The sequence below is a fragment of the Phoca vitulina genome, unplaced genomic scaffold (genome assembly GCF_004348235.1).
Source record: "Phoca vitulina isolate PV1807 unplaced genomic scaffold, GSC_HSeal_1.0 scaffold10, whole genome shotgun sequence".
Taxonomy (NCBI): Eukaryota; Metazoa; Chordata; class Mammalia; order Carnivora; family Phocidae; genus Phoca; species Phoca vitulina.
In genome coordinates this window covers 32,252,949-32,278,120 of record NW_022589713.1, presented here as the reverse complement: position 1 = coordinate 32,278,120, position 25,172 = coordinate 32,252,949, and the positions used below count along the sequence as shown (strand labels likewise).

Here is a 25,172-nt window from a genome sequence, read left to right as displayed (position 1 = left end):
GACCCTCCTCCCTCTCATGCTCTCTGTCTCTCATTCTCTCTCTCGCAAATAAATAAAATCTTAAAAAAAAACAAACAAAAAAAAAACAAAAAAAAAAAAAAAAAGAAAAGAAAAAGACCCAGCCAAAGAACTTTCTTAATTATAATACTGTATGTAGCCTAAATTATTCATGCTGTAGTTTAAAGTCATGTAGTATTATTCTTTCATTAAGAGAAATGAAAACCACCTTCAATTTAATAATATTCTTTTGTATATTTTAAGCCCATTATTAAGGTTCTTCTTAATCTTTTTTTTAGGTCTAAGAAACCTAATTTGTTATAATTTAAATTTATGAATCCTCTGTCTAACATTTAATGGTCTTTCACATCTCTTCTTAGACCTGTATTCACATCTGTCATGTCTCTATTTGGAACTTAAATCTGAATATAATGCATTTGAGAAACATGAGTATAAATGAAATCTTTACTGAAGTATTCTACACACAAAAAACCCTCTGTTTATGTGTATAGTTATGTTCTGTCTTAAATTTACCACCCTGCATAACTTTTTATTTATAATAACTGCTATAATTTAACAAAGTCATTTAAAACTTGGATTATTTTTACTGGGTCTAGAATTATTGAGCTCTACAAACTTAATTAATGATCTTCAAGCTTATCATCCTGATAATGGAAAAACTATGTTACATAAGAAAAATGACTACTATATAGTTTTGTCTTATTTTTTTAAGTTTTATCTTATTTTTTAATCAATATCTAAGTCAAATTTGACAGTGATATGTTAGTCAATGTATTTTGGATAGCAAATACAGTTTCATCTTATATGGCAAATCTGAACAATTTGTGGATCCCTACATTGATGTATTGAGTGTGTGAAACCAAATCCAGGCTCAGAAGGGAGAGTGTCATAATTAATTAGTGATGTCTGTCATGGATTTATGTCAGGAGATTTAGATCTTCATGGAGGAAATTATTTTTCTCTTTGTTTTACTTGAATATGCTTTATATGTGTGAAGTTCAGAGACAGCAGATACGTGTTAAATGGAAATATTTAAGGAAGGCATGACTCAAACCTTTTTGAAAAAGCTGTGGTGGTAAGTTGTTGAGGACTTTTTCTTAACAAACAAAGACATTTTCTTGGAAATTTGGGTTAATTCCTAATTTTACTGATAGAATATAGAAGAGCTAGTTGATATATTAGGTATCTTTTGTTGTATAACATTATCATAGTGAATTGAGGGACATAAAATGGCACAGATTTATAATCTCATAGCTTCTGAGCATCAAGAATCCAGACATTGTTTAGCTGGTTTCTCTGGGTCCTCTGTCAGCTTGCAGCTGATGAGAAAAAGAGAAAGGCTAAACATAAAATGTTCTCTGATTGGCTACAGTTAAAATACTCTTACTCAGAATCAAATTACTCAGTGATATACCAATTACTTTGTGTAGGCTTAAGAGTTTTGGAGCAAAACAGCTCTAAACAAAACATATCATCTGAGAGCACAGGGCTAATGGCTACATGAAATACTGAATAAGAAAGCTAATTAAAGGAAGTGGTGTCAGACTCTTTTATTCCTTAGGTTTCTAGAACTTGTTTACCAAGATATAAGCCAGGGCTCTGGTCTCATCTAAGGTTTGACTACGGAAGAAACCACTTCCTCACTCGTTTTACTGGTACCATTCAGTTGGTTATGATGGCCTCAGTTTCTTCCTGGCTGTTAGTCAGAGACTACCCTAACCTCCTTGCCAAGTGGACCTATCCATAGGGAAGCTTGTAACTTGGCAGCTTGCTTTTTCAAAGCTAGCAAGGGAAAGAAAGTCTCTCTTCACCTGATAGGCATTGCGGTCTCATCTCATGTAACATAATCATATCTGCATAATTACATACATCCCATCACCTCTACCATATTCTGTTGGTGGAAGCAAGTTATGGGTTCTGCCTACACTCCAGGGGAGTAGACTATGCAAAGGTCTGACTACTATCTTAGGGCATGTCTGCCACAGTTGGAATGCACAAATTGTTTCAGGGAATTTTCTCTTGATATGAGAAAATATTTTTATGCAGTCTGAAGATATTCTGAACTATCAGTAGTATCTTCTCTAATCCTTGGATACCAGGGCGGGGGTGTGTGAAAGGAAATATTGAAATAAGAGTAATTATATCATTCATAAGAATGGTTATGATAAAACTGCATGCGTAATATCATGAGAAAGTCTGTATTATAAAAAAAAAAACAGACGTAGACAACAGCTGATATCACACAAGTAACAAAATATGTCTGAAGAGGATAAAGTCCATGAAAAAAAAAAAATCTTGGGACTTTAAGTATTATGAATAAGACAAATTATTATTTGTTTCTTGAAATAAACAAATAATTCAAGCATCCAACTGCTGAATTTGCAAACTTAAATCTTAATTGCAATAAATACCAGTTTTACTCTTTCTTGGCATGTAACCAATCATCAGGTCATCCTATCAATATAACCTACATTTTCACTCTCTTCTCAAACTCCATAGAAGACTAGGATATTTGCTTTTTTAGGAGTGCTGATACCCCCAAGTGCCTAAAAGGGTGCTGCACACAGAGGAGGTGCTTTAAATATGTTTGTCAAATCACTTTTCACGGATCTGGGTTCCTGGTTCCTCCTCTCACAGAAATTTTCACCAGATATAAGCCAAAGCAATCTCTCTCTAATTTAGATCTTCAGAAGTTTTTCTGGGGCAAACCACTCTTAAGTTTTATATAAGCTGTTTTAGATGCAAAGTAGGATACAGATGAAAGCACAAAGATTTTTGGTGCATTTTCAAGGGAACAGGGTTAATATTTAAAATAGCATCATAAAAAAATATAGTGTAAGAACTCAGGAGCATGGCTCATAATCTGGCCTCAACGCTCTGGTGGCATGATACTGGATGGCTTAAATCCAGGGGGTCAGATTTTGCCAATGAGGCCCCGAAGTCATGACTGATTTCAAAAGAGATTCCTAAAATTAAAAAAAAAGCAAACATAACTTTAAAAGGCCAGAATATAGGGAAATATCTGTACCTTATTTGTAAAAATATATTAAGTCATTATGAAGTTTTTTTCATAGGATTTTGAAACTTTAAGAGATGACATTAATTACATTGAAATTTAAGATACATTTACTGAATATGGTTTTAATAGAATGCCTTTTATTAAAAAGATATTAGGACTTGCCTTTGTTTTTATTTTTGAGATTAAACTATGAGCTCTTGCTTGCTCTCAAAGATATTCTAGCCATGATTTCATGATGGGTCACTTGAAGAGTAAGGTAGGGTTTTCTTTATCTGAGGCCTCACACTAGAAATTCTGATTCTGAGTTTATAATTCTAAAAGCCCACTGTCTAAGAAGGGAGAAGAATATATTTAAAAGTTACATTCTGGGGGGAGGAGCAAGATGGCGGAGGAGTAGGAGACCTGGATTTCATCTGGTCTCAGGAATTCAGCTGGATAGGGATCAAACCATTCTGAACACCTGCAAACTCAATAGGAGATGGAAGAAAAGAATAGCAACAACTCCGAACAGAAAAGCGACCGCTTTCTGGAAGGTAGGACGTGTGGAGAAGTGAATCCGAGGTGATATTCAGGAGGATAGACAGCGGGGGAGGGGGCCTCTGTCGGCCGCTTCTGGCAAGTGATAGAGCCACAGAGCACAAAATCGGAACTTTTAGAAGTCGGCCCCGCTGAGGGATGTCGCTCCAGTGGCTAAGCAGGGGGTGGAACCCTCGTGGGACAGTGTGGTCTCAGGACCCTCGGGGTCACAGAAAGACCGGGGGTGCCTGAGTGTGGCAGAGCTCCCAGGTTTCGGAACGGGGAAGCCGGCTGCAGAGACGGAGCCGAGGAGTGGGCTCTCAGCTCGGGGTTGCCATAAACCATGATCCGTGGCACAGTTGGGCCACTGCTCCTCCAGCAGGGACCAACAAGCGGCAGATCCGGGGAGACTCCCCTTCCTCCCCGGGGAGGAGCGGCGCAGGAGCGCACCACAGGGATCTGCTGGGTTTGGAGACTCCACACGGGGTCGGGTGCCAGAGATAGAAACGCTCGGTCACCGGCCGGGTGAGCACGGAGTGCGGCCGGAGACGGGGGAGATGGGAGTGACTGACTGCTTTTCTCTGGGGCCGCACTGAGGAGCGGGGCCCCGAGTTCTCGACTCCTCCGGGGTGGAGATTGGGAGGCCACCATTTTCACTCTTGGCCTCCAAAGCCGAACAGAAAGCTTACAGGGAACAAAAGCTCCCGAGAGCAAACCCGAACAGATTACTTAGCCCGGACCGGCAAGGGTGGGGCAATTCCGCCTCCGGCAAAGACATTTGGTAACCACGTCAACAGGCCCCTCCCCCAGAAGATCAGCGAGAACAGCCAGACAAGACCAAGTTTACCCATCAATGAGAACTCCAGCGCTAGGGGAATACTGCACATAGAATCCATGGCTTTTTTACCATGCTTCTGTAGTCTTTCAAAGTTAATTTTTTTTTAACTGTCTTTCTTTTTTTGAATTTTTCTTTTTCCCTTTTTCAACCAATATCTTATCAATCCCTTTCTAAAAAAACATTTTTATTTTTCATTTTAGAGTCATATTCTATCCCTTCATAGTAGTTACCCGTATTTTTTGCATATATATATAAGTTGTTCTCTCTTTAAAATTATGAGTTAGTTTCTTCTAACAGATCAAAATATACCCTAAGTCTCTAGTGTATGGTTTTTTTCTACTCCCCAGAAAGGACTGGCATGATATATTCAGAGCACTAAACGAGAAAAATATGCAGCCAAGAATACTATATCCAGCTAGGCTGTCATTGAAAATAGAAGGAGAGATAAAAAGCTTCCAAGACAAACAAAAACTAAAGGAATTTGCAAACAGGAAACCAGCCCTACAAGAAATGTTGAAAAGGGTCCTCTAAGCAAAGAGAGCCTAAAAGCAACATAGACCAGAAAGGAACACAGACAATATACAGTAACAGTCACCTTACAGGCAATACAATGGCACTAAATTCATATCTTTTAATAGTTACTCTGAATGTAAATGGGCTAAATGCCCCAATCAAAAGACACAGATTGGATTAAAAAGCAAGACCCATCCATATGCTGTCTGCAAGAGACTCATTTTAGACCCAAAGACACCCCCAGATTGAAAGTGAGGGCGTGGAAAACAATTTACCATGCTAATGGACACCAAAAGAAAGCTGGGGTGGCAATCCTTATATCAGACAAATTAGATTTTAAACCAAAGACTGTAATAAGAGATGAGGAAGGACACTATATCCTACTTAAAGGGTCTATCCAACAAGAAGATCTAACAATTGTAAATATCTATGCCCCTAACATGGGAGCAGCCAATTATATAAGGCAATTAATAACAAAAGCAAAGAAACACATTGACAACAATACAATAATAGTGGGGGGCTTTAACACCCCCCTCACTGAAATGGACAGATCATCTAAGCAAAAGATCAACAAGGAAATAAAGACTTTAAATGACACACTGGACCAAATGGACTTCACAGACATATTCAGAACATTCCATCCCAAAGCAATGGAATACACATTCTTCTCTAGTGCCCATGGAACATTCTCCAGAATAGATCACATCCTAGGTCACAAATCAGATCTCAACCAGTACCAAAAGATTGGGATCATTCCCTGCCTATTTTCAGACCACAATGCTTTGAAACTAGAACTCAATCACAAGAGGAAAGTCGGAAAGAACTCAAATACATGGAGGCTAAAGAGCACCCTACTGAAGAATGAATGGGTCAACCAGGAAATTAAAGAAGAATTTTAAAAATTCATGGAAACAAATGAAAATGAAAACACAACTGTTCAGAATCTTTGGGATGCAGCAAAGGCAGTCCTAAGAGGAAAGTATATAGCAATACAAGCCTCTCTCAAGAAACAAGAAAGGTATCAAGTACACAACCTAACCCTACACCTAAAGGAGCTGGAGAAAGAACAGCAAACAAAGCCTGAACCCAGCAGGAGAAGAGAAATAATAAAGATCAGAGCAGAAATCAATGAAATAGAAACCAAAAGAACAGTAGAACAGATCAACGAAACAAGGAGCTGGTTCTTTGAAAGAATTAACAAGATTGATAAACCCCTGGCCAGACTTATCAAAAACAAAAGAGAAATGACCCAAAGCAACAAAATCATGAATGAAAGAGGAGACATCACAACCAACACCAAAGAAATACAAACAATTATAAGAACACATTATGGGCAACTATATGCCATTAAATTAGATAAGCTGGAAGAAATGGATGCATTCCTAGAGATGTATCAACTACCAAAACTGAACCAGGAAGAAATAGAAAACCTGAACAGACCTATAACCACGAAGGAAATTGAAGCAGTCATCAAAAATCTCCCAACAAACAAGAGCCCAGGGCCTGATGGCTTCCCAGGGGAATTCTACCAAACATTTAAAAAAGAATTAATACCTATTCTTCTGAAACTGTTCCAAAAAATAGAAATGGAAGGAAAACTTCCAAACTTGTTTTATGAGGCCACCATTCCCTTGATCCCAAAACCAGACAAAGACCCCATCAAAAAGGAGAATTACAGACCAATATCCTTGATGAACACGGATACAAAAATTCTCACCAAAATACTAGCCAATAGGATCCAACAGTACATTAAAAGGATTATTCACCATGACCAAGTGGGATTTATCCCTGGGCTGCAAGGTTGGTTCAACATCCGCAAATCAATCAACATGATACAATACATTAACAAAAGAAAGAACAAGAATCATATGATCCTCTTAATAGATGCAGAGAAAGCATTTGACAAAGTACAGCATCCTTTCTTGATCAAAACTCTTCAGAGTATAGGGATAGAGGGTACATTCCTCAATATCATAAAAGCCATCTATGAAAAACCTACAGTGAATATCATTCTCAATGGGGAAAAACTGAGAGCTTTCCCCCTAAGGTCAGGAACACAGCAGGGATGTCCACTATCACCACTGCTATTCAACATAGTATTAGAAGTCCTAGCCACAGCAATCAGACAACAAAAAGAAATAAAAGGCATCCAAATTGGCAAAGAAGAAGTCAAACTCTCACTCTGTGCAGATGATATGATACTTTATGTGGAAAACCCAAAAGACCCACCCCAAAACTGCTAGAACTCATACAGGAATTCAGTAAAGTGGCAGGATATAAAATCAATGCACAGAAGTCAGTGGCATTCCTATACACCAACAATAAGACGGAAGAAATAGAAATTAAGGAGTCGATCCCATTTACAATTGCACCCAAAACCATAAGATACCTAGGAATAAATCTAACCAAAGAGGCAAAGGATCTGTACTCAGAAAACTATAAAATACTCATGAAAGAAATTGAGGAAGACACAAAGAAATGGAAAAACGTTCCATGCTCATGGATTGGAAGAACAAATATTGTGAAGATGTCAATGCTACCTAGAGCAATCTACACATTCAATGCAATCCCCATCAAAATACCATCCACTTTTTTCAAAGAAATGGAACAAATAATCCTAAAATTTGTATGGAACAGAAAAGACCTCGAATAGCCAGAGGGATGTTGAAAAAGAAAAGCCAAGCTGGCGGCATCATAATTCCAGACTTCAAGCCCTATTACAAAGCTGTCATCATCAAGACAGTATGGTACTGGCACAAAAACAGACACATAGATCAATGGAACAGAATAGAGAGCCCAGAAATGGACCCTCAACTCTATGGTCAACTAATCTTTGACAAAGCAGGAAAGAATGTCCAATGGAAAAAAGACAGTCTCTTCAACAAATGGTGTTGGGAAAATTGGACAGCCACATGCAGAAGAATGAAACTGGACCATTTCCTTACACCACACACAAAAATAGACTCCAAATGGTTGAAAGACCTCAATGTGAGACAGGAGTCCATCAAAATCCTAAAGGAGAACACAGGCAGCAACCTCTTCGACCTCAGCCGCAGCAACTTCTTCCTAGAAACATCGCCAAAGGCAAGGGAAGCAAGGGCAAAAATGAACTATTGGAACTTCATCAGGATAAAAAGCTTTTGCACAGCAAAGGAAACGGTCAACAAAACCAAAAGACAACCGACAGAATGGGAGAAGAGATTTGCAAATGACATATCAGATAAAGGGCTAGTATCCAAAATCTATAAAGAGCTTATCAAACTTAACACCCAGAGAATAAATAATCCAATCAAGAAATGGGCAGAAGACATGAACAGACACTTAGGCAAAGAAGACATCCAAATGGCCAACAGACACATGAAAAAGTGCTCAACATCACTCAGCATCAGGGAAATACAAGTCAAAACCTCAATGAGATACCACCTCGCACCAGTCAGAATGGCTAAAATTAACAAGTCAGGAAACGACAGATGTTGGCGGGGATGCGGAGAAAGGGGAACCCTCCTACACTGTTGGTGGGAATTCAAGCTGGTGTAACCACTCTGGAAAACAGTATGGAGGTTCCTCAAAAAGTTGAAAATAGAGCTACCATACCATCCAGTAATTGCACTACTGGGTATTTACCCCAAAGATACAAATGTAGGGATCTGAAGGGGTATGTGCACCCCGATGTTTATAGCAGCAATGTCCACAATAGCCAAACTGTGGAAAGAGCCAAGATGTCCATCAACAGATGAATGGATAAAGAAGAGGTGGTATATATATATATATATATATATATATATATATATACACAATGGAATATTATGCAGCCATCAAAAAGAATGAGAGCTTGCCATTTGCAATGACGTGGATGGACCTGGAGGGTATTATGCTGAGCGAAATAAGTCAATCGGAGAAAGACATGTATCATATGACCTCACTGATATGAGGAATTCTTAATCTCAGGAAACAAACTGAGGGTTGCTGGAGTGGGGGGTGGGGTGGAAGGGATGGGGTGGCTGGGTGATAGACTGGGGAGGGTATGTGCTATGGTGAGCGTTGTGAATTGTGGAAGACTGTAGAATCACAGATCTCTACCTCTGAAACAAATAATGCAATGTATGTTAAAAAAAAAAGAAGAAGAAGAAGGTAGCAGGAGGGGAAGAATGAAGGGGGCGAAATCGGAAGGGGAGACGAACCATGAAAGACGATGGACTCTGAAAAACAAACTGAGGGTTCTAGAGGGGACAGGGGTGGGAGGATGAGTTAGCCTGGTGATGGGTATTAAAGAGGGCACATTCTGCATGGAGCACTGGGTGTTATGCACAAACAATGAATCATGGAACACTACATCAAAAACTAATGATGTAATGTATGGTGATTAACATAACTATAAAAAATTTAAAAAAAAGTTGCATTCTGTATCTCAGCCTCACATTCCCAGTTTAATTTTGTATAGAATCCTTGAATATTTAGTAAGCTTTTCTTCACCTTGTGAAAACCATAATCTTATTGAGACTGAGAAATTTGGTTAATGCCATGATATAATAAAAACTCTAATTGAAATAATAATCCATTAACCTTGACTTGTCTCCTGTAATCTTTTATAATACCATTTTCCTATCATAAAAGAAAATAATACTAATTAAAATGTGCTAATTTTTAAAGTTCCACAGTGATATTTAAATCAGAAAACTATATAAACAGTTGCTGCTCATTAATAGAGAACTTATAGTAACATGATTATTAGATTGATTTAGAGTGTCTGCTTTTCTGTGACATTCCTCCAATTTATTTTTAATGTCTGATTTTTATAGCTAAATTTTGGTGAATTTACATATAATTAATTAGATGTACTATATATATACATACCATAAAAGCTGAATATTGTGTATATGAATATGTGTATATGTATTATATATTTGAGAGATTACAGTAATGCTATTTTTATGCCTAGTGTTATGGGAATCTCCTGATACTGTAGTTTTAATTTTAAATTCATACTGCACTCTAGTGGGGAATGAGATCAATGCAAAATTGCTCTAATGTTGGTACTTTAATCACATAATTACGGACTATTTATAGTTTTAAAATTGAAAAGTACAAGAATGTTGTGATCTATAATTTTCTCTAAGGTGAAATGCTATGAATATAATTAATATATTATGCATATAATTTGACCATTACAGTAAAATATGATTTTTTTTCTAAATTAGTCTTGAAAACAGGAAAATTGACTACTGAAATAGTTCACTTGGTTTCTTGCAGCATATCTGGAATATTTATCTGTATCTATATAGATATAGATATAACTTATGCCATGTAATCCTAATTTAGGGAAATGTTGAATAAAACTCAACCCTCATTTTTTTTTACCAAGAAGATAAAAGAATGGTTAACTTTCTTCCATAAATTTCAAGAATGACGATTAGATTTTAAAATATTTACTTTTTGGGGCACCTGGGTGGCTCAGTCAGTTAACCATACAACTCTTGGTTTCAGCTCAGGTCATGATCTCCATGGGTTGTAGGATGGAGCCCAGTATTGGCTCCTGGCTCCTCACTCAGCAGGGAGTCTGCTTGTAAGATTCTCTCCTTCTGCCCCTCCCTCCACTCATGCTCTTTCTCTCTCTCTCCCAAAATAAATAAATCTTTAAAAAAATAAAATACTTGCTTGTTGTATTTCATTTATGATTCTAATTTCAAGAAGCAACTTCATTGAAACCTTTGACAACAATGTTTGTCATCACTAGAATCTTTTCTCTGATTTTTAATATGACCTTTGAAATGTTTCTTCAGAATGGCATCTTACAGTTGTAGTTATGAGATTATATTCTCAAAATAATGATTTAATCTTTGTTATATTTTTTACCTTCTTTTTTATTGAGCCAGTCAAGTAAAGTCATGCAAGTATGAATTACAAACTCTATAAGGATTTATACAGATTGTACAAAGTACAGTTTCTCCTTAATTGAAATGGTCTAGAATTCCATGTCCTCTCCAAAAAGTACTTTTTCTTTTTCATAATAAAGCAATTGAGAAAGCTCTTTATAATATAATAGACTCTGTAGGGAACTTCATATCAGTAGATTCCTCTTTTCAGACAAAGCTTGTTCTAAAAAATTTGAATAGTATTTACATGTTTGCTTTTATTTTCTCAAAGAAATTGATTTTGAAACAAATAGACAAAATTTATCACCTCTTGTCCTTGTATAAGTACTTTCAAAACTCAAAGAATTAAAGCTGCCTATCAGTTGAACTTATGAGTTCATTTTTTTTAGTAGCTAGCTGTTATCCACCTGAACTATTCATTTTTCATATCTGTAGATCAAATATTTATTTTATTTTCATCTAATGACAAATGACTGCTACATACATGGTCATACCAAGGTTTCTAAAGGTATTTTTAGTGTTTGCTATTTAGTTATGCCACTGTTTATGGGAACTGGTCTGTGCTAAATGTGTTCTATATTATAAGTCCCTCTCTATTTCATTTAAAAAATTTCTATGGCAGTAGAAGCCATTGAAAAAACAATAATCATTTAGATTAGTTTATTTATGCCATTTACTATTGTATGATTTTATAGGTCATTTGTAAAACCCCTTTTAAAGTATGGTTTATTGTGCTCTAAACTGCCTGTTGGCAGATGTGATCTACTGCCACTTCATAATATTGTAGAACCTTAAGATTCTTGAAGATTTTAAAAGCTTATCCATTTGATAAGGTAGCAGATCCAAGAACAAGGGCTAAAGGCAACCATGGGCAAAACAATGGAACCTGGCTTGTTAACTTTGAAATAAAACACCAAAATTATCTGTAGAGAAAGTTTTCCACTCAATTAAATTAAGTTTGTTTGTCAAATAATATACACTCCTGTAAATGCTTCTAATTTTATGCTAATGGTTGTTGATTGTTTTGGTAGGGTTGAAATACTAACCAAAAATGGAGTTTCTGAATTCTTAATATGGAGATTGGTTGGATAACAGTGTGTGTGTGTGTGTGTGTAGCTTATTCTTCATCCTGATTGGAACTTATCATAAATAGACAAAAGGCCTCAAAAGGTGTGTTAAATTTTTCATTAATAGGTTGGTTGATTATTTAATAGGCAAACTGAATTCAAGAAAATGGCTTGGAACCATGGTCCCTATTGGATTTCCCACCCTTTCCTGTCTGAATTGCATTTACCTCCCCAGTTATATGCAGGGCAGCTGGAAAATTCTGGGCCTTCCATTCAAGGATGTGAGCCTTTATACTTTAAGTTCACATATCGCAACTGAGAAGAGAAGAAAATGTAATTTTTTAAAAAGTTTTATTTTTATTTAAGTAATCTCTACACCCAATGTGTGGCTCAAACGCATGACCCCAAGATCAAGAGTCACATGCTTTTCTGTCTGAGTCAACGAGGCACCCCAGAAAATGTAATTTTAAGTGAATTTGAAATACAGAGCCAAGATGGTTGGCCACGCATGAGGTGGTGATCCTTTCCTTCACCCTCCCAATCACACAATTTATTTTTCCTGCTTGGAAATAAATGAGCGAGGGATGAAGAAAAGAAGAGAAGCTTCTTTCTTAGTTCTTTCCCAGTGTATAGAAGTTCCAAAGAAATTCTGGCTTGATGTATCAAGAAGAGAGAGAATGGTCCCTGACCTTTCCCCAATCTAAAATAAATAAATCTTTTATTTTAGAATAGTTTTAAATGTGTAGAAAAGTTGCCAAGTTACTAGAGTTCCCATATACCCCACCAACCCAATTTCTTCTCTTGTTGACAGATTAGTATGGCCCATTTGTCACAACTAATGGACTAATAATAATATATTAATATTAATGAAACTGCATAATTTATTTAGATTTTATTTCTGTTTTTTTTTTTTTAACCCAGTGTTCTGACTGTCTTTCGGGACTCCATCCAAGATACCACCTTTCATTTACTTTTAATATTTCCTTTGGCTCCTCTGGGCTGTGATAATTTCCCAAACTTTGTTTTTGATGACCTTGACAATTTTCAGGAGTAATAGTCGGGTATTTTGTAGCATGTCCTTCATTTTTTGTCTGATGTTTTTCTCATGCTTTGACTTGGGTTATGTGTTTTTCTGAGAAAGACATGTAGAGGTGAAAAACCATTCTCAACACGTCATATCAAGGATACATGCTGTCAGCATGACTTATCACTGTTGTTAGCCTTGATTACATAGCTGAGGTAGTGTTTGTCAAGTTTTTCCACTATAGAGTTACTTTATTATTTGGAAGCAAGTCACTAAGTATAGCCTGCTCTTAAGGGATAAAGAGTAATGTTCCATCTTTCTTGAGGAAGGGTATCTATTTAAACTATTTGGATCACTTCTTCATGGGGGATTTGCATCTTCTTCCCCATTTATTTTTTAATATCAGTATGTATTCCTTGATATTTTATATTTAAAGTATAAAGTATTTTATACTTTGGACTATAATCCAATAATATGGTATTTAGTTGGTTGTTCCAGCTTTGGTCATTGGGACCTCCTTCAATTGGCTTCTATGTCTACTCCCCAACTTTTGATTATTAATAAGTTGGGTTACACCAAACTTAGGGTCCACCAGAGTTATGGCCTGTTACCCTGGGGGTGATGTGGGGAAGAAAAGATCAGCAATTTTCAGGATAGTCTTAACACCAAAAGCTGGTGCTTTGGTTCAAGTGGTGACATGTAAGCTTCTACCTCAGAAGGTTCCCAAGTGGGTCAAAACAAGGTACTATAAATCAACTTCAAGAACCCTATTGTTTCCCAGGAAAAATATTGTTTCCACTTTTATTTTTCTCAAATTATGCTCAGATACATGGTTTAATATAGTTTACCAAAGATGAGTTCTCTTATGTACCCCACCTTTTATTTCTATGATCATAGGATTAATTTAAACTTTTTGTTTACAAAATTTAAAACACACACACGCGCGTGCATGCACGCAAGCAAATACCTAATTCCTACAGTAATCATCCCTAGGATAATTTTAATCCTTAAACCTATTACATGATACAGTCTAGATCCACATTATTATGTAAAGCCACAGACTTTCAAAGTGTCTTCAGTGGTTCTGAGGGATAGAGGTTAGGTGGAAAAAAATGAGTTAATTGATAAAATAGTTTGGGTTCCAAGCTAGATACCTAAAGTCTATGTAGGACTACTGAATTTTTTTTTCTCAGTGAAACTCAAATGAGCAAAATTTCCCTTCCAGAAGTTAAGTGATAATTTTACCATGTGAGGACTAAAAAATTACTTATGTATATCACCTCCTACTTTAGAGAGTGCCATTTGAAACATTGCTGTTTTCTTGCAAATTCTATAAATGTTTTGTGACCCCAGTCACAAGAATTTATTCAAGATTTCCTTTTTTTTCTAATGTTCATGCCACATGGTTAATATATCGTACTTTCTACTTCCTTTAAGAGTTGTTATCCTTGCCTCTCCCCCTCCCAGTACAAAATTAATTATCGACTCTGGTGACCTAGTCTTCACTTTCTTTAGTGATCAGGGAAACCCTCATGTGTAAGCAAATAAATCTCATAGCCTTGGTAGAAAATTTCTTCTCCAGTATTTTCTCCTACTAAATTGTTGGCAGACATTCTTATTTTCTAGGTCAAGGTGGAAATGTGAATCAAGGATGAAAATGTTTCCTTCCAAACAGGCATATATTTATTAAAAATGTTGTATCACAAAGGCTCATGTACTGGGACTGTCTGTGTAGTTTGGCCTAGTTCTGACAAACCTACCATTCATTCAGTAGGATACAGGTTCTCTTTTTTTGGCTTATTTCTTTCAAATATATTGATATTTATTTATTTATTTATTTATTTTTTAAAATATTTTATTTATTTAGTTGACAGAGAAAGACACAGCAAGAGCAGGAACACAAGCAGGGGGAGTGGGAGAGGGAGAAGCAGGCTTCCCACTGAGCAGGGAGCCCGATGTGGGGCTCGATCCCAGGACCCTGGGATCATGACCTGAGCCGAAGGCGGACGCTTAATGACCGAGCCACCCAGGTGCCCCCAAATATATTGATTTTTAAAATAATAAATATAGTAAGTGGCCATTATGTAAAATTTTGAAAATGAGGAAAAGATGTAGAAAAAAAGCTAACTCTAATCTCACCATTCAGAATCAACTACTATCATTTTTTCTAAGTTTTATTTGTGTTTTACATAGTGTAAACATTTGTAAATTTACATCCTGTGTTTGTTTTTTAATTATATAGAAAGAATTTCCCATGTTGCAAATTTTTCCGATCTGTTTCATTGGCTATATAATATCACAATGATTATTATTATTATTATTATATTTTAAAGATTTTATTTATTTATTTGACAGAGAGAGATACAGCGAGAGAGGGAACACAAGCAGGGGGAGTGGGAGAGGGAGAAGCAGGCTTCCCGTTGAGCAGGGAGCCCCGATGTGGGGCTCGATCCCAGGACACTGGGATCATGACCTGAGTCGAAGGCAGACGCTCAACGACTGAGCCACCCAGGCGCCCTAATATCATAGTGATTGAATGCACCATCATTTACTTAATCTTTTTCATGGTATTTGAGATAAAAGACTTTAAACATATAAATCAGCTCTAGACGAGAGAAGTTTTGAAACATTCTGAATACAAACCTGGAGTAGATACTTAAATTCTTTAATATAAAATAAGAAAAGCTAGGGGCACCTGGGTGGCTCAGTTGGTTAAATGTCTTCCTTCAGCTCTGGTCATGATCCCAAGGTCCTTGGATTGAGTCCCACATCAGGCTCCCTGCTCAGTGAGGCATCTGCTTCTCCCTCTCCCTCCCCCCACTTGTGCTCTCTCTCTCTCAAATAAATAAAATCTTAAAAAAATAAAATAAGAAAAGCTATTTTTTTATATATTTTGCTTTAACTAAGATTATGTAATCATTTCACGATATCTATTTTCTTTTCAATATGACCACTTAGGGCGCCTGGGTGGCTCAGATGGTTAAGCGTCTGCCTTCAGCTCAGGTCATGATCTCAGGGTCCTGGGATCGAGTCCCGCATCGGGTTCCCTGCTCAGTGCAGAGCCTGCTTCTCCCTCTCCCTCTGCCACTCCCTCTGCTTGTGCTCTTCTGTCTATCTCTCTGTCAAATAAATAAATAAAATCTTAAAAAAAAAAATATGACCACTTAAATTATATGTTTAATATTTTCTAATAGGGGCTACTTGAGTAAGAAAGATGAAGCTTCCTTCTTGAAAAGAGGTTAACATATTTTAAATAAATTGGTCCTCCCAAAAGTATGAATTATATGCTTTTACTCCTTTTGGGAATTAGATACTTCAATATTCTTTGATTCAAGTATTAGGTATTTGGCTTGATTTAGTAGAAAAATGTTGATTGTTAAAATTATTTTAGCATTTATTATCTCATTCACCTGATGCCAAAGCCCATCTTCTAATGACCTTCTTATCATTATCAGTAAGTTGAATAATGGTAAGGACCATCCTCATCTTGCTTATCAGTTTATCTCCACCACCTAGGAGATTGCCTGCCACACAGTAGGCAATTAATAAATGCATGTTAAAATAATTGTTGCTTTCCTCTGCCAATATTTCCAACGACAATAAAATAAATCCTTGAGAAATCTGGAAAATTGGAATGGTCCCAAACCCGGACCATAAGAGTTGTACAGAGTCCCATGTAGTGAAAACATAGAAAAATTTTAGAAAGGAGCCATTGTTTTAAGTAATTTCTAAATGAATAGTAAAATATGTATTGCAGTAGTTAATTATTACCATGTTAAAGCCAAAGGTACTGGAATTATCAGTGGCCCTTTTCTGTTGGATTTGAGTGTACAAAGCACATATTTATCCTAAAATAATATATTCCATTGTAATCCATAGATAAGTTACACTTTTTTCACCCTACTTATGAAGATACCTTGGGTATTCAGAATCTCTTTTGTGCTCCAGGTATAAAATATAAAATTTTAGGTACTGAAACAATTTCAGCATTTTTGTATTTGTAGGATATATCCATCCAGATATAAGTGACTTTACTTAATGTGCAAGGAATAGAAAAACAAGAGAAAGTTATTTAGTTGAATCAAAAGGGAAATATCTAATACATTAATACATGCTAGAGAACAAGATGATGAAGAATTTGGGATTTGAAGATTAATAAAACTGCTCTCCTACTGTACCATTTATTTGCTGTGTGACCCTGGGCAAGTTATTTAACCACTCTCAACCTTAGTTTCTTCAACTATGAGACAGGAAAATCTATAGTGTCTATTCTATTGTCAAATGATTGAATGAAAAAATGTATGTTAGACCCTTTTCAGACCTTTAACCCACTATCTGACATAGAAAAAACAAAGTGAAATGTTTCTCATTTGTATTCCATTAAAGAAACTAACTACTTTAGATAGTATGAAAGTGATGCACTAAAAAGGGAGGAAGTGGAAATTTTGAATTCTTATTATCTAGAACAATGCTTATTTGCTACCCAATTCAGTACTATGAAAGAATCTGGAGGTCTTGATCAGCCTGTTCATAAATTCCTTTGCGCCCCTAGATTTCACATGTGCACATGATGGAGAAAGTGAGGCTGAATTTTTACCTGATGACTTTGAAGAAAAACCGGAAAGAGAAAAGAAACATACCAATTTCACTTTGTGCAATGTTTGTAACATTCAGCTGAATTCGGCAGCTCAAGCACAAATCCACTATAATGGCAAATCACATCAAAAGAGATTAAAACAACTGAGCAATGGGATGCTGAAGAATGACAATGGTAAGTTTTTCTAAAAATATATTCTCAATTTTACATCATCAACTTAAGTTATTTGTGTACCTGCAGATGTACACAAGAATAGACTAATCTATTTTTAAAACCAGGACAGAACATTAAATAAAAGCTTTATCAGCACAGTACATTAAATAATCTCTCACAGCGTTTTGGATGAAAAGGGGAAATTTTGTTTGTTGTATATATTTAATTGTATTAGGATTGTTTTCATGACCCTCCAAGATATTTGTTATAATTTGAAAAAGTTGACATTAGTGTTCCTTGATGTTCACCTTTAATGTAGTTTTTTGGAAATGGACATCCTTTTAAATTTTATATAAAACAATATTTAGAGTTTTTGTTTTTGCATGTTAAGGGGCTTCAGTTGGTTAGTAAGATTGCAGTTAAATTGAGAAAAATACATATCTTATGAACTAGGTGTTTGAACAATAAAGTATGATCTGTCAGTACTTAAAGATTGTTTAAATTTGCTAGTGAAAATACTAGCAAATGTGTTAGTATTAGAAATCATTTTAAGAGAATGTAAAAAAAATCCTATCATATTGCCAACAATGCATTGATCAATATGGTGCTTAACAAAATTTATTGCTACATTTTCTATTCATTTGTTAGTTTAATTGTTTTAGAATACTTTTTGAAAGTGTATGTTGAGTTTTGGAGTAAACAGATTTTAAAAATAGCACAAAAATACTTTTGGAAACAAATGCAACTTTATTAGAAAAAGCAAGGAGAGGTGAGGGAGAGGAGGGGTGGATTCCTTAGGAAAGCTAAATCAATAGCAAACAAAATGTTACAATCTTGTATTCTGGTTGGATACTTCATGTTTGAAAAATAAGATACATTTTGTCTAAATTTTAATGGCACTTAAAAATGAGACTGAATTTTGACCTGTTCTCATGACTTGGCATCATGAAGATTTTTTAATATAAATTTGTAGTTCGCTTCAAGGCTACCAAATAATGAGAAGAAAAACAGTACATTTTTAAATTGGAAATTATTTCTACCTTGCTTTGTTCTTTATAGTATGGCTAAGCTAAAATAGTCTAATAGAAAGGACTCCATATTTCTCTTTCTACTGTATTGCAAATAGTTAATCTTGGATGTTATTGGTCAAAGACATGTAAAAACAAAACAAAAATAGTCATCAGAAAATAATTGAGAATTATTAAATTCTATAGGCATAAGATGAACTAGTAAGACAGAATGTGTTTCTTAAGTCCTGCTTAAAAATATATATTTCACAGCCTCTATTTTGAACTTCTTAACCTTATGTTTGACATTTAGGTAAAACCTTCTTAAGCACAGTATGATTCAATTTCAAGTTGTTTTTCTTTAAGTTTGTATTGTTGGAGATAATGGTGGCAGCTTTGGTGTTTTCCTTTACCTATGTTTATATTGACAAACTTCTTTTGGAGGAATAATAAATGATATCATAGAAAGAAACCAGGACAAAAGTCAGTCATGCCTGCCTTAGAAACTCAAATCAGAGCCAGTCCCAAACAAAATTTAGAATGGTCAAAGATTTTCAAATCCTAGTAATAGGAATGAGTTCCCTCAAATTGATTATTTTAAAATCATTTTATCAGTGTATTCATTATGGGCTAGTATTGTGGTAAAGTCTTTATATGCATTTTCTTGCTTAATTTTTCCTTACAATCACAGAGATGTTGCCATTATCTTCTTATAAATGTGGAAATTGAGGATAACATTGATTAAATAGTGTGATGAAGGTCATACAACTATTAAATGGTCAAACTAGCAATCAAACTCAGGTCTTATTCATTTACATACCTGCACTTCTGAAGTCTACTGCCTTCTAAGAATGAATATTCTGCAGAAATTTCTTTCTTTCTTTCACTCAAAGAGAGAATTCATTTTAAGAGAACGTAAAAAAATCCTATCATATTGCCAACAATGCATTGATCAATACGGTGCTTAACAAAATTTATTGCTACATTTTCTATTCATATTTTTTTTTTCCAAGGCTCTTTCTAGTAAAAGTCTTTAAAAACAACCATGAATTAGTTAGAACACTTGGTTTAGGTCATATTAGTTTGGTCTGGAATGATACTTCAGAGGAATGCTCACCTTTATCTGCAGGTGGATCTTACTATGGGCAATCAACCTCACAATTGCGTTAGTACCTTACATTAATATAGAAACATATTATTTCTTATACATATTCCTCCACCTCCCCACTCTAAAAGTGTACTTTTTTAGACCTGTTCACGAATAAGAAAGGAGCCCAATTCCAAGCCTCATATATCTATTAATGGTAATTCCTTTACCACACAGAAACCAAGCTAAAAATGGAATTCCTAAGAATAAAGGATCCTATAAATTCTTAGTTGAGAACATTATCATTTTTATTTAGAGAAAGATATGGAAATTGTTTTATTCTTCTTCTTGACTGTTCATACTTGCAAAATGGACTGCAAGACTCGCCCACAAAATCATCTGCATCTACTTCCTGGAAATCTACCTAAGACACCACCAATGCTTGCTGTATCTTAATAAGTAATATGCATAATATGCTTCATTGTGCAAACGCAACAAAATTTAATACTTTCCCCCATCTGTATTGTCTATTTGATGCCTAAATATAAGTGGTGATAAAAAAAAATGCAAAGAGAACAAAAAGTGAGTTAGTATTTATTGTTCCAGGTGATTTATATATATCATCTATTAAACCCCAATCAACAACTCTGCAAAGAATATATTATTCTATTTTATAAATAAGGTAGCCAGGAATCAAAGGGGCTAAGACACTTACCAAATAATTCTATCCATAAAGTCACCTGTCTCCATTATCAGCAACATACAAATTTCTCTGGTAAATGTAAATTCTAGTGTCACAAAATTATATCCTACATCTGGATGTATTCTTATGTTGTTGAGTTGTCATTTTTTAAACTACTTAACTTACATTATTACAACAAATCTGAGTTTCCTTAAATTCTCTTTACCAAATAACTGCTGAAAATATTTTGTAGAGAATAGAGTCATGTAAATAGGTCTTTTATAATTTATCACTGTTATTCCAGAAATACATTTCTTTTTGTTGCACATTTTTTAAAGATGAGAAGATACAGAAGTGGCAAAAGGGTATTCTCTAGTTAAAAGTTGCTTAAATGTGTAGACTTTATCATATTCCAGAGATTCCATGCTTCACCCTCTCATGAAAGCTACAGAGAAATTCCAGTACAAACTGCATGGCTTACTAATTTTCTCTTTGGAAAACATCTTTATTTATTTACTTAGAAGTTAAGTTCTGCAAATGACTATTATTATTACTTTTTTTTTAAAGATTTTTTTTTTTTTATTTATTCATGGAGACAGAGAGAGAGGCAGAGGGAGAAACAGGCTCCCAAGGAGCAGGGAGCCCGATGTGGGACTCGATCCCAGGACCCTGGGATCATGACCTGAGCCGAAGGCAGACGCTTAACCATCTGAGCCACCCAGGCGCCCCCATGACTATTATTTTTCTGATGATAAAAATAATATTGTCCCATCTGGACTATTCATAAATGTACAAAACTAAAATGAAAATCGCCTAGAGTCCTGCAGAGATAATTTCATCTAAATTGTCACAATTCTATCAGGTATGCAAATAAATATGAGTAAGCAATATTGGATGTACAGTATTACATGCATGATAATATAATGGTGTTTGCATACCACCACCTTTTTATGAATGCATATTTTAAAATTACCCTAAAGAAATTAATAATGGAATTGTGATTTCTGGCTAAATGTTGAGATTTTGCTCACATTTGTCACTTTATATTCTAATTATGTAATATATCCTATAATGGAAGAACCTTGAGGTTTTTATTGTGTATATAGGGTTTTTTTTTTTTTGTATATAGGGTTTTAATAAGATTTTCAAGAAGTATAAAGTTGAGTATTAAAATGAAGTATACTAAGAGTATATAAATATACTAAGATAAAAGTATACTTTTATCTAAAAACTGAAATTTGAAGATTAGCATAAACATGCTCCTTTGATTCATAAGAGCATTTTGGAATACATATAATAAAGGGTAAAACTTTCAGAGTATTTAAAGTTTCTATGACCAACTAATTTAATTCAATTTCATGTGCTCATTCACCATGGTTAAGCTGTTGTTAAAGCTTGTTAAAGGATTGAGTAACAAGTTGACCTATTGTGACAACTTTATTTTATTCATAATACCTTTGTCATATTTGAATTATTTTATTAAGCCTGGTTTTCCATTTTTATTGGGTTGAAACTGCTATCAAATAATTCAGTTTTATCTAATAGTATTCTAGAGTCTTTCGGTGCTCATTGTTTTGTAACACATAAATCTAGAATATTGTCACCCTTATATATCCTCTTAGCATTAAATTTTCTTTTATTTAACAGAAAAGCTAAATAAAATTTTCCTTTCAAGCTCTCACTGATCTATTTTCTTTTCTCTTTCCATTGATTGTCCCAGATGAGGTTTAAAGTGTCGGTGGATTTTCAATTTAGAAGAGGTGCCTTCTCTTGCAACATTGGTAGTTAATAAAAATTCAAAATAGTTTCATAGAATTTTCTGTTACTTCAGGCCTTGATTTTATAATAAATTTCTCATTTATATAAAAATTCATTTCACCTTTTGATTTCCAAGGACTATTTGTGCTTTTGTAGAATGTCCATGGACTAGTTAGAACTTACTAGTATATTTATGGATTAGTAGTGATGCCTTTTGGGGTCATTTTACTAAATAATGATAACTGCTTTCTAAATAATATCTATATTAGTATATGACATAATGTGATATGGCAATAAGGAATGTTGCTTTTCTCAAGCTTCTCTCTTCTCGACCTTTAGAAGGTTCAGCCTAGGGGAGACAATGAAAAAATGCTGATATGAAATTGTCCAACATTATGTAATAAGACATTTTGTTCTTGTTTGAGTGATCTAAGTTTCTTTTTTATCATTGAAGGATAAAAATATGGGAGAAAATGACAAATGCTAGTTTTATCATGTTCAAATTTTGAGTAGGTTTTTGGCTTTGGTTACCAACTTTTTTTTTTCTCCATAAAAGAAAAACACGTTGATCATTTCAAACAGGTGGAATTCTAGCCACTAGCTACATGTTTCACCCGGGCTTAACATTAATTTCATTGAATAGTAGCATCTTTGTCAACACAGAGATTTCTTATCCAGTCTATATCTCTAAGAAAACCCCTCTTTACTGGGATAATAGTGACATTTTATAATCTGAGGCTGATAATCCAGCATGACCCCTATCTGGAGACCACCCCAGTAGGCAACTGTGCCCAGGAAAAAGTGTACTCTAGTTCGTCATGACTGTTGTTATTCATGAAAAATTAGGTGAAATGGCCACTAGGAGAAGCCTTAAGGAAAAAAAAAAATGAATTAAATGCATGCCATTTAGTTTGAGAATAGAATTTATTTGGGATGTAACAGTTTTCTATTGGAGATTTTCTATGTGTATATGTGTGTGTCTGTTTGGGGCGGTTTGAAGAGTTGGGAGCTTCTAGCAGTGGTAGCATAAACTGAGGATGCAGAATAATTCATTTGTGCATCAAAACTTCAAATCTGTTTAGCACAGTTTGAACTCTCTCTTGTTTCCTCACCTTTTGCCCCTTTCAGTCACTACCTACTTCCACAGCAATCTCCTCCGGTTCTAGTGTTTCTATTCTCCAGTCTTAGGAAAATAATCACTTTCAATTTTCTATGTTTAAAAGTACATATTTTTTCATTATTTTTCTATTTCCTTTATATTTTCCCTGAAGTAATTTGCCCACAGTAACAGAGCTAGTAGGTAATGGAAACGGGATGATTTTATGTATGAATTTCCCTTTCCTAAACAGGTTAGTTTGCATGTAGAGGCCAGCCCTATTTAAGTTGGCGTTGGGAGGTTTCTACAGCTTCAGCCCAGGCATAGCATGCTTCATCATTTTGTGCTTGTTTCTCAGAAACACTAAATAGTAATATGAGCATATGTGTATGTGTGTGTGTGTTTTTAAGTTGGCACTTTTTTAAGATTCATTAAATAGACTTTCAAAATACTAATTTTAAGTCTTTGAATAAAAGGTAAGAAAGTAATTTTCAAAAATAGCAACCTAGACACATCTATTTCCTCTTATTTCCAAAATTACAATGATGTGACACAAGAAATTTGAGAACAAAAGTAAATAAATCCATAGCAGCGCTGCACAATGAAGAGTAAAATAGAAATTTCTGGAAGATATAACAAAAATGTGATGAGAATGAGGTAAAACCCTGACTCTAAACACAAATATGGCAACCCACAGAGGTAGGGAAAAAAGCTCTATAATTTTATTCCCAACAAAACTTTAGAATACCTCTAAGATTAATCTGAAATAGCCTCAAAGGTGCAGCTCAGTGTTTGATGAACATTGTGATGAATTTAGTCATGTTGGTTTGCAGTTAGAGATGGGGTATAATTGACCTGCCCAAACTAATTGTAGACAAGTGAAGAGCAAATGAGTCTGGGGACTAGGAGCCAGACAGGTCGGAAAATGAATATCTTCTTGGGGTCAGGGACAAGGGGATGGAGGGGACAGACTTATCTAGTCTGAAATTTTAATTTGTTAACTTTGTAATGTGTGCTATATTCTCTCTTATGTCTCACCTGTGGAATCTTCAGTAAAGACAGTTCTGTTTACTGACATTTTATATGCAGTTAGATTCTTCTTGGGAAACTTAAATGGGTGTCAAGACTATCCAGATTGAGGTTGACACTAGGTACACAGGTAGAAAGACAAAAGACAGATTACATATGCTTGCCCATTTCCAACTACTTGTGTCAGGTACAGTGTTGAAATCAAAGATATGAGCAAGACATATTTACTAGTTGCTTAAGATTTGCCAATCTTTAGAGGAGAGAAAAAAATGAATGTAGATTTCAATTCAAGATTTTACTTCAGAGAGAATATGTGACAAAAAAACACATATGATTTTCCTTTAAGATTTTATTTCAATGGCTAAATAAAAGTATACAAGTGTAGAAGATTGTATGAACTGATCATTGACTTAGAGGTACAACAAGTATAGTTTCAAAAGGAGAGGAATAAAAACAGAATTAATGTAAGAATATTAAACTTCATTAACATATATTAAACAAACATGTATGCAATAGTAATTCTGATAAATAATTCATATTTCCCAATTCCAAAGAAGATTACTATCTTCTAACAAAGAAAATTGGTGCAATATATATAACTAGCAGGAGAAATAAAATAGTGAATACAGCTTGAATGAAGAATTAGCAAGATTCTAGATTAGAACCCTGTTTGTATGCTATGTGACTATTGTTACATTAGTTTAGAGTAGTGTGGTTAAATGTTAAGACTGAACAGAGGAAAAGCTGATTGGAGGGTTGGTAGCAAAGATGATGATTTGACCTAGATACTTAGTCAGATACTAAATGGAGTTTTATCTCATTGATAGAAGAACTATAGCTGAGGGAGTTATAAAATAGCCAAAAGAAAGAAGAAGAGGGAAAGCAACCTTAAAAT

The 25,172-nt window shown here is 35.0% G+C and overlaps 1 protein-coding gene across 2 annotated transcripts in view; it reads left to right on the top strand.

The window, feature by feature from the left end:
* ZNF385D (zinc finger protein 385D) overlaps nucleotides 1-25,172 on the top strand; it is an 886,773-nt gene that overhangs the window by 205,297 nt on the left and 656,304 nt on the right. For both annotated transcript variants that reach the window (XM_032408786.1, XM_032408787.1), the window contains exon 2: nucleotides 17,421-17,639. In XM_032408786.1, the coding sequence (XP_032264677.1) occupies nucleotides 17,421-17,639 (219 nt within the window). The remainder of the gene's footprint in view (nucleotides 1-17,420; nucleotides 17,640-25,172) is intronic.